Source organism: Siphateles boraxobius, unplaced genomic scaffold, assembly GCF_051911475.1.
Source record: "Siphateles boraxobius isolate OS27281-9 unplaced genomic scaffold, OSU_SipBor_1 284, whole genome shotgun sequence".
In the NCBI taxonomy this organism is placed as follows: domain Eukaryota; kingdom Metazoa; phylum Chordata; class Actinopteri; order Cypriniformes; family Leuciscidae; genus Siphateles; species Siphateles boraxobius.
Genome location: NW_027508902.1, coordinates 54,571 through 67,500, shown reverse-complemented (window position 1 = coordinate 67,500; position 12,930 = coordinate 54,571). Strand labels below are relative to the sequence as shown.

Here is a 12,930-nt window from a genome sequence, read left to right as displayed (position 1 = left end):
CTGGATACACAAATTCAAAAACTAAAACACAGAAACCGAACGCAACTAAAACACAGAAACAGAACACAACTAAAACACAGAAACAGAACACAACTAAAACACAGAAACAGAACACAACTAAAACACAGAAACACAAACACAACTAAAACACAGAAACAGAACACAACTAAAACACAGAAACCGAACACAACTAAAACACAGAAACCGAACGCAACTAAAACACAGAAACCGAACGCAACTAAAACACAGAAACAGAACACAACTAAAACACAGAAACAGAACACAACTAAAACACAGAAACACAAACACAACTAAAACACAGAAACAGAACACAACTAAAACACAGAAACCGAACACAACTAAAACACAGAAACCGAACGCAACTAAAACACAGAAACCGAACGCAACTAAAACACAGAAACAGAACACAACTAAAACACAGAAACAGAACACAACTAAAACACAGAAACAGAACACAACTAAAACACAGAAACACAAACACAACTAAAACACAGAAACAGAACACAACTAAAACACAGAAACCGAACGCAACTAAAACACAGAAACACAAACACAACTAAAACACAAACACAACTAAAACACAGAAACAGAACACAACTAAAACACAGAAACACAAACACAACTAAAACACAGAAACAGAACACAACTAAAACACAGAAACACAAACACAACTAAAACACAGAAACACAAACACAACTAAAACACAAACACAACTAAAACACAGAAACAGAACACAACTAAAACACAGAAACACAAACACAACTAAAACACAGAAACAGAACACAACTAAAACACAGAAACACAAACACAACTAAAACACAGAAACCGAACGCAACTAAAACACAGAAACCGAACACAACTAAAACACAGAAACAGAACACAACTAAAACACAGAAACCGAACACAACTAAAACACAGAAACAGAACACAACTAAAACACAAACACAACTAAAACACAGAAACCGAACACAACTAAAACACAGAAACAGAACGCAACTAAAACACAGAAACACAAACACAACTAAAACACAGAAACCAAACACAACTAAAACACAAACACAACTAAAACACAGAAACACAAACACAACTAAAACACAGAAACCAAACACAACTAAAACACAGAAACCGAACGCAACTAAAACACAGAAACCGAACACAACTAAAACACAGAAACCGAACGCAACTAAAACACAGAAACCGAACGCAACTAAAACACAGAAACCAAACACAACTAAAACACATAAACCAAACACAACTAAAACACATAAACCAAACACAACTAAAACACAGAAACCAAACACAACTAAAACACAGAAATCGAACACAGAACACAGAAATCGAACACAACTAAAACACAGAAACCAAACACAACTAAAACACATAAACCAAACACAACTAAAACACAGAAACCAAACACAACTAAAACACAGAAACCGAACACAACTAAAACACATAAACCGAACACAACTAAAACACAGAAACCAAACACAACTAAAACACAGAAACCAAACACAACTAAAACACAGAAACCAAACACAACTAAAACACAGAAACCAAACACAACTAAAACACAGAAACCGAACACAACTAAAACACAGAAACCAAACACAACTAAAACACAGAAACCAAACACAACTAAAACACAGAAACCAAACACAACTAAAACACAGAAACCGAACACAACTAAAACACATAAACCGAACACAACTAAAACACAGAAACCAAACACAACTAAAACACAGAAACCAAACACAACTAAAACACAGAAACCAAACACAACTAAAACACAGAAACCGAACACAACTAAAACACATAAACCGAACACAACTAAAACACAGAAACCAAACACAACTAAAACACAGAAACCAAACACAACTAAAACACAGAAACCAAACACAACTAAAACACAGAAACCAAACACAACTAAAACACAGAAACCAAACACAACTAAAACACAGAAACCGAACGCAACTAAAACACAGAAACCGAACACAACTAAAACACAGAAACCGAACACAACTAAAACACAGAAACCGAACACAACTAAAACACAGAAACCGAACACAACTAAAACACAGAAACCGAACACAACTAAAACACAGAAACCGAACACAACTAAAACACAGAAACCGAACACAACTAAAACACAGAAACCGAACACAACTAAAACACAGAAACCGAACACAACTAAAACACAGAAACCGAACACAACTAAAACACAAACACAACTAAAACACAGAAACCGAACACAACTAAAACACAGAAACCGAACACAACTAAAACACAGAAACCGAACACAACTAAAACACAGAAACCGAACGCAACTAAAACACAGAAACAGAACACAACTAAAACACAGAAACCGAACACAACTAAAACACAGAAACCGAACACAACTAAAACACAGAAACAGAACACAACTAAAACACAGGCCTGTCGTCTCTCGATCATCCGCCGCTCCTCGTGAGAGATGGAGACCGTGATCAACACTCACGCCGCCGGCCTCGTCCTGTTCGCCACAACGGGTTTACTGTCTGGAGATTCTAAAGTGCAGATATTACTGATAATATTTCTTTGAAAACTGATTGTCTCATAACATATATTTTAATGATTTATTTCCCAAAGGTCTGCTTGTAATGTTGTTTCAATTAATCAGTTTTTTGATGACCATTTTCCACCCTCTCTGTGACCTTTAGTAATAAATGAAACGCTGAGCATCACGAGTGTGTGTCTGATCGCTGCACAGCGGCTTTCATATGCTAATGAGGGCGGTCATATGCTAATGAGGGCGGTCATATGCTAATGAGGGCAGTCACATGCTAATGAGGGCAGTCACATGCTAATGAGGGCGGTCACATGCTAATAAGGCCATGATGTCAGTGTTGTGATGATGAGGCAGTTTTCAGAGCACAATGAACTTTATCTCAAATCAAAATCTTTTTCATGACTTGTGATCCTTAAATGTTAGATGTCAAAGGAAAGCTGTGTGTGTGTGTGTGTGTGTGTGTGTGTGTGTTTGTGTGTGTGTGTGTGTGAGTTCAGATCCGCTGTCAGACTCTGATAAATATCACAGTGTTTTTCCTCCTGCTTTATTCTGAAGCTGACGGACAGTAAACGCTTTATTCCTCTTTTCCCTGGTTAACCCGCCAACCTCCTCAGTTCGGTAACGATGTTCGTTTGTGCGGTTGCCCGTTCATTTCTGCACGGAGATGTTTAATAGAAGCGAGTGTGAAGATGAATGTGACGTGTTTTGATTGACAGGTGCAGTTTGAGGCCGGTGTATTTGATTGACAGCGTCTTATTGTTTGTTTTCTTGCTGATGCTCTCTGAATCAGACGCACTTACAGCATGCTCGTTTCTCTAGGCAAATTCAGCAGCGTTTCGATGTGATATTAACAGAATAAAAGAATGATGTGCAAGATGTTGTGTGATGTTGTGTGTGTTTTGTGTTGGTTTGTTCACTGTCCTCAGAGTCTCAGCTGGCTCTCTGGGTTTATGATCGAACCGCCACCGTTATTTACGACCTTCTCGGGGTTGCCGCTACACATTTGTCCTGAGCTGAACGGCGTGTTCGAGTTCTTCATCTGCATTTGTTCCTGGACGTGTTTTAATCCGATGAGAAAGCTGATGAAATGCCCTGTAGATTGATGGTTCTGACATGCCGTCGTAAACAAGAGCGGAGTAACTATCATCTGTGATAGACTGACGCTGTGTGTGTGTGTCAATGCACATGCCATAAACTGCTGATTGGGCCGTGTGTGTGTGTGTGTGTGTGTGCAGAGATGGAGCCGGTGTGATTTTACAGCCGCTTGTTTTGCCGCTGTGTGATGGTTTCGTCGGACAGCTTTGAAGAGCGCCTGCATTTCTTCTGCTCGTTAGTGTCAAACCGTAAAAGCTCTGAAGGTCCGTCTTGATTAAATGAATTTCAGGTTGTCATGGATTGTCTGTAAATTAGAATAAAAATGCAGTAGCTGTGTGTGTTTGCGTTTACAGAGCAGGAAAAATCTGCCTCTGATCGGAAATGAAATAATTTTCTGGCTCTTGAATTGACCAGCAGTTTGAGTTTCTGTGCTGATGTCCGTGTCACTGGTGGTCTCACACACACACACACACACACACACACACACACACACACACACACACACACACACACACACACACACACACACACACACACACACTCTAAAGTCAAGTCACCTTTATTTATATAGCGCTTTTTACAATACAGATTGCTTCAAAGCAGCTTTACTGAGATAACCGGAAAATAATGCAGCAGAGTTTGTTTCCAGAAGAAAATAGCGTCACAGTCCAGCTTAAGGGAGTTCAGTGATGCTTCATTTTTGTTGTAAAAAAGTTAATAATTTAGTTAATTTATATTATAGCCGCTCTGGAGAAAACCGTGATGTCATCTTCCAGTTCAGTTCTGATATAATATTGTCAATGCAGGCATATCAATAATATTGTTGAATATTAAGTTAAATGTTCAACAATATCAGAAAGTAAACAAACACAGGCCTGATCTCCCACAGATGTACAAGCGCACAGTAACCCAGTGTTTATCTGGGCTCTGCTGTGAAACTGTCTGATTATTGTATGTAAATGTTTCATCCCACATGAAGTTACACTTACACTAGACCATGAAATGCATCTTTATTCGGTCTTTTGCAATTGCTTGTTTGTGTGGCACTTCTGCACATTGTTCTGCTTAAAAGAGGAGACATGCGTGACAGTGAGTCAGTGTGGATCTGTTTTATAAGAGAGATTGAACATGTTTAACTCCATAACCCTACCGGCCCTAAACACTAGCTCAACAGAAGCTCCACCTGTGCCAGATAATGCCACAACTGTGTGTGTGTGTGTGTGTGTGTCTCCAGGGTCTGCAGGGGTCTGAAGCGGAGCAGATGTTTGGGAAGCTGCTTCCAGCCATGGCACAGCTGGCACTGAGAGCGCCGAGCCTCTTCACACAGGTACCAGAACCTCCATCACTCAATCACACGCAAAACACACCAGAACCTCCATCACTCAATCACACGCAAAACACACCAGAACCTCCATCACTCAATCACACGCAAAACACACCAGAACCTCCATCACTCAATCACACGCAAAACACACCAGAACCTCCATCACTAAATCACACACAAAACACACCAGAACCTCCATCACTCAATCACACACAAAACACACCAGAACCTCCATCTCACAATCACTCAATCACACACAAAACACACCAGAACCTCCATCACTCAATCACACACAAAACACACCAGAACCTCCTTCACACAATCACACACAAAACACACCAGAACCTCCCAGAACCTCCATCACTCAATCACACAATCACGCGCAAAACACACCAGAACCTCCATCACTCAATCACACAATCACACACAAAACACACCAGAACCTCCATCACTCAATCACACCAGAACCTCCATCACTCAATCACACGCAAAACACACCAGAACCTCCATCACTCAATCACACACGAAACACACCAGAACCTCCTTCACTCAATCACACAATCACGCGCAAAACACACCAGAACCTCCATCACTCAATCACACAATCACACACAAAACACACCAGAACCTCCATCACTCAATCACACAATCACACACAAAACACACCAGAACCTCCATCACTCAATCACACAATCACGCGCAAAACACACCAGAACCTCCATCACTCAATCACACAATCACACACAAAACACACCAGAACCTCCCAGAACCTCCATCACTCAATCACACACAAAACACACCAGAACCTCCATCACTCAATCACACACAAAACACACCAGAACCTCCATCACTCAATCACACGCAAAACACACCAGAACCTCCATCACTCAATCACACGCAAAACACACAAGAACCTCCATCACACAATCACACGCAAAACACACCAGAACCTCCATCACTCAATCACACGCAAAACACACCAGAACCTCCATAACTCAATCACACACAAAACACACCAGAACCTCCATCACTCAATCACACAATCACGCGCAAAACACACCAGAACCTCCATCACTCAATCACACGCAAAACACACCAGAACCTCCATAACTCAATCACACACAAAACACACCAGAACCTCCATCACTCAATCACACAATCACACACGAAACACACCAGAACCTCCTTCACTCAATCACACAATCACACACAAAACACACCAGAACCTCCATCACTCAATCACACAATCACACACAAAACACACCAGAACCTCCATCACTCAATCACACAATCACGCGCAAAACACACCAGAACCTCCATCACTCAATCACACAATCACACACAAAACACACCAGAACCTCCCAGAACCTCCATCACTCAATCACACACAAAACACACCAGAACCTCCATCACTCAATCACACACAAAACACACCAGAACCTCCATCACTCAATCACACGCAAAACACACCAGAACCTCCATCACTCAATCACACGCAAAACACACAAGAACCTCCATCACACAATCACACGCAAAACACACCAGAACCTCCATCACTCAATCACACGCAAAACACACCAGAACCTCCATAACTCAATCACACACGAAACACACCAGAACCTCCTTCACTCAATCACACAATCACGCGCAAAACACACCAGAACCTCCATCACTCAATCACACAATCACACACAAAACACACCAGAACCTCCATCACTCAATCACACAATCACACACAAAACACACCAGAACCTCCATCACTCAATCACACAATCACGCGCAAAACACACCAGAACCTCCATCACTCAATCACACAATCACACACAAAACACACCAGAACCTCCCAGAACCTCCATCACTCAATCACACACAAAACACACCAGAACCTCCATCACTCAATCACACACAAAACACACCAGAACCTCCATCACTCAATCACACGCAAAACACACCAGAACCTCCATCACTCAATCACACGCAAAACACACAAGAACCTCCATCACACAATCACACGCAAAACACACCAGAACCTCCATCACTCAATCACACGCAAAACACACCAGAACCTCCATAACTCAATCACACACAAAACACACCAGAACCTCCATCACTCAATCACACAATCACGCGCAAAACACACCAGAACCTCCATCACTCAATCACACGCAAAACACACCAGAACCTCCATAACTCAATCACACACAAAACACACCAGAACCTCCATCACTCAATCACACAATCACACACGAAACACACCAGAACCTCCTTCACTCAATCACACAATCACGCGCAAAACACACCAGAACCTCCATCACTCAATCACACAATCACACACAAAACACACCAGAACCTCCATCACTCAATCACACACAAAACACACCAGAACCTCCTTCACACAATCACACACAAAACACACCAGAACCTCCCAGAACCTCCATCACTCAATCACACAATCACGCGCAAAACACACCAGAACCTCCATCACTCAATCACACAATCACACACAAAACACACCAGAACCTCCATCACTCAATCACACACAAAACACACCAGAACCTCCATCACTCAATCACACGCAAAACACACCAGAACCTCCATCACTCAATCACACACGAAACACACCAGAACCTCCTTCACTCAATCACACAATCACGCGCAAAACACACCAGAACCTCCATCACTCAATCACACAATCACACACAAAACACACCAGAACCTCCATCACTCAATCACACAATCACACACAAAACACACCAGAACCTCCATCACTCAATCACACAATCACACACAAAACACACCAGAACCTCCATCACTCAATCACACAATCACACACAAAACACACCAGAACCTCCATCACTCAATCACACAATCACACACAAAACACACCAGAACCTCCATCACTCAATCACACACAAAACACACCAGAACCTCCATCACTCAATCACACACAAAACACACCAGAACCTCCCAGAACCTCCATCACTCAATCACACACAAAACACACAAGAACCTCCATCACTCAATCACACACAAAACACACCAGAACCTCCATCACTCAATCACACACAAAATACACCAGAACCTCCATCACACAATCACGCGCAAAACACACCAGAGCCTCCATCACTCAATCACACACAAAACACACCAGAACCTCCATCACTCAATCACACACAAAACACACCAGAGCCTCCATCACTCAATCACACAATCACGCGCAAAACACACCAGAACCTCCATCACTCACACACGCAAAACACACCAGAACCTCCATCACACAATCACACGCAAAACACACCCGAGCCTCCATCACACAATCACACGCAAAACACACCAGAACCTCCATCTCACAATCACACACAAAACACACCAGAACCTCCATCACACAATCACACGCAAAACACACCCGAGCCTCCATCACTCAATCACACGCAAAACACACCAGAACCTCCATCACTCAATCACACACAAAACACACCAGAACCTCCATCACACAATCACACGCAAAACACACCAGAACCTCCATCACTCAATCACACACAAAACACACCAGAACCTCCATCACTCAATCACACGCAAAACACACCAGAACCTCCATCACTCAATCACACGCAAAACACACCAGAACCTCCATCACTCAATCACACACAAAACACACCAGAACCTCCATCACTCAATCACACAATCACACGCAAAACACACCAGAGCCTCCATCACTCAATCACACACAAAACACACAAAAACCTCCATCACTCAATAACACGCAAAACACACCAGAACCTCCATCACTCAATCACACGCAAAAAACACCAGAACCTCCATAACTCAATCACACACAAAACACACCAGAACCTCCATCACTCACACACGCAAAACACACCAGAACCTCCATCGCACAATCACACGCAAAACACACCAGAACCTCCATCACTCACACACGCAAAACACACCAGAACCTCCATCGCACAATCACACAATCACACGCAAAACACACCAGAACCTCCATCACTCAATCACACACAAAACACACCAGAACCTCCATCACTCAATCACACACAAAACACACCAGAACCTCCATAACTCAATCACACGCAAAACACACCAGAACCTCCATAACTCAATCACACACAAAACAAACCAGAACCTCCATCACTCAATCACACAATCACACGCAAAACACACCAGAACCTCCATCACTCAATCACACGCAAAACACACCAGAACCTCCATCACTCAATCACACAATCACACGCAAAACACACCAGAACCTCCATCACTCACACACGCAAAACACACCAGAACCTCCATCACACAATCACACGCAAAACACACCCGAGCCTCCATCACACAATCACACGCAAAACACACCAGAACCTCCATCTCACAATCACACACAAAACACACCAGAGCCTCCATCACTCAATCACACGCAAAAAATACCAGAACCTCCATCACTCAATCACACGCAAAACACACCAGAACCTCCATCACTCAATCACACACAAAACACACCAGAACCTCCATCACTCAATCACACAATCACACGCAAAACACACCAGAACCTCCATCACTCAATCACACAATCACACGCAAAACACACCAGAACCTCCATCACTCAATCACACAATCACACGCAAAACACACCAGAGCCTCCATCACTCAATCACACACAAAACACACAAAAACCTCCATCACTCAATAACACGCAAAACACACCAGAACATCCATCACTCAATCACACGCAAAACACACCAGAACCTCCATCACTCAATCACACACAAAACACACCAGAACCTCCATCACTCAATCACACAATCACACGCAAAACCCACCAGAGCCTCCATCACTCAATCACACACAAAACACACAAAAACCTCCATCACTCAATAACACGCAAAAAACACCAGAACCTCCATAACTCAATCACACACAAAACACACCAGAACCTCCATCACTCACACACGCAAAACACACCAGAACCTCCATCGCACAATCACACAATCACACGCAAAACACACCAGAACCTCCATCACTCACACACACAAAACACACCAGAACCTCCATCACTCAATCACACATAAAACACATCAGAACCTCCATCACTCAATCACACGCTAAACACACCAGAACCTCCATCACTCAATCACACACAAAACATACCAGAACCTCCATCACACAATCACACACAAAACACACCAGAACCTCCATCACTCAATCACACACAAAACACACCAGAACCTCACACATAAAACCCACCAGAACCTCCATCACTCAATCACACACAAAACACACCAGAACCTCCATCACTCAATCACACGCAAAACACACCAGAACCTCAATCACACACAAAACACACCAGAACCTCCATCACTCAATCACACGCAAAACACACCAGAACCTCCATCACTCAATCACACACAAAACACACCAGAACCTCCATCACTCAATCACACACAAAACACACCAGAACCTCCATCACTCAATCACACACAAAACACACCAGAACCTCCATCACACAATCACACGCAAAACACACCAGAACCTCCATCACTCAATCACACACAAAACACACCAGAACCTCCATCACACAATCACACACAAAACACACCAGAACCTCCATCACTCAATCACACACAAAACACACCAGAACCTCCATCACACAATCACGCGCAAAACACACCAGAACCTCCATCACTCAATCACACAATCACACACAAAACACACCAGAACCTCCATCACTCAATCACACACAAAACACACCAGAACCTCCATCACTCAATCACACACAAAACACACCAGAACCTCCCAGAACCTCCATCACTCAATAACACACAAAACACACCAGAACCTCCATCACTCAATCACACAATCACACACAAAACACACCAGAACCTCCATCACTCAATCACACACAAAACACACCAGAACCTCCATCACTCAATCACACACAAAACACACCAGAACCTCCCAGAACCTCCATCACTCAATCACACACAAAACACACCAGAACCTCCATCACTCAATCACACAATCACGCGCAAAACACACCAGAACTTCCATCACTCAATCACACAATCACACACAAAACACACCAGAACCTCCCAGAACCTCCATCACTCAATCACACACAAAACACACAAGAACCTCCATCACTCAATCACACACAAAACACACCAGAACCTCCATCACTCAATCACACACAAAATACACCAGAACCTCCATCACACAATCACGCGCAAAACACACCAGAACCTCCATCACTCAATCACACACAAAACACACCAGAACCTCCATCACTCAATCACACACAAAACACACCAGAGCCTCCATCACTCAATCACACAATCACGCGCAAAACACACCAGAACCTCCATCACTCACACACGCAAAACACACCAGAACCTCCATCACACAATCACACGCAAAACACACCCGAGCCTCCATCACACAATCACACGCAAAACACACCAGAACCTCCATCTCACAATCACACACAAAACACACCAGAACCTCCATCACACAATCACACGCAAAACACACCCGAACCTCCATCACTCAATCACACGCAAAACACACCAGAACCTCCATCACTCAATCACACACAAAACACACCAGAACCTCCATCACACAATCACACGCAAAACACACCAGAACCTCCATCACTCAATCACACACAAAACACACCAGAACCTCCATCACTCAATCACACGCAAAACACACCAGAACCTCCATCACTCAATCACACGCAAAACACACCAGAACCTCCATCACTCAATCACACACAAAACACACCAGAACCTCCATCACTCAATCACACAATCACACGCAAAACACACCAGAGCCTCCATCACTCAATCACACACAAAACACACAAAAACCTCCATCACTCAATAACACGCAAAACACACCAGAACCTCCATCACTCAATCACACGCAAAAAACACCAGAACCTCCATAACTCAATCACACACAAAACACACCAGAACCTCCATCACTCACACACGCAAAACACACCAGAACCTCCATCGCACAATCACACGCAAAACACACCAGAACCTCCATCACTCACACACGCAAAACACACCAGAACCTCCATCGCACAATCACACAATCACACGCAAAACACACCAGAACCTCCATCACTCAATCACACACAAAACACACCAGAACCTCCATCACTCAATCACACACAAAACACACCAGAACCTCCATAACTCAATCACACGCAAAACACACCAGAACCTCCATCACTCAATCACACACAAAACACACCAGAACCTCCATCACTCAATCACACACAAAACACACCAGAACCTCCATAACTCAATCACACGCAAAACACACCAGAACCTCCATAACTCAATCACACACAAAACAAACCAGAACCTCCATCACTCAATCACACGCAAAACACACCAGAACCTCCATCACTCAATCACACAATCACACGCAAAACACACCAGAACCTCCATCACTCACACACGCAAAACACACCAGAACCTCCATCACACAATCACACGCAAAACACACCCGAGCCTCCATCACACAATCACACGCAAAACACACCAGAACCTCCATCTCACAATCACACACAAAACACACCAGAGCCTCCATCACTCAATCACACGCAAAACACACCAGAACCTCCATCACTCAATCACACACAAAACACACCAGAACCTCCATCACACAATCACACGCAAAACACACCCGAGCCTCCATCACACAATCACACGCAAAACACACCAGAACCTCCATCTCACAATCACACACAAAACACACCAGAGCCTCCATCACTCAATCACACGCAAAAAATACCAGAACCTCCATCACTCAATCACACGCAAAACACACCAGAACCTCCATCACTCAATCACACACAAAACACACCAGAACCTCCATCACTCAATCACACAATCACACGCAAAACACACCAGAGCCTCCA

The 12,930-nt window shown here is 43.3% G+C and overlaps 1 protein-coding gene across 1 annotated transcript in view; it reads left to right on the top strand.

Moving 5' to 3' along the window:
- Positions 1-12,930, top strand: part of LOC143753427 (poly(ADP-ribose) glycohydrolase-like) — a 71,034-nt gene that overhangs the window by 6,641 nt on the left and 51,463 nt on the right. Inside the window, exon 7 of the mRNA XM_077245728.1 lies at positions 4,896-4,988. Within this exon, the coding sequence (XP_077101843.1) occupies positions 4,896-4,988 (93 nt within the window). The remainder of the gene's footprint in view (positions 1-4,895; positions 4,989-12,930) is intronic.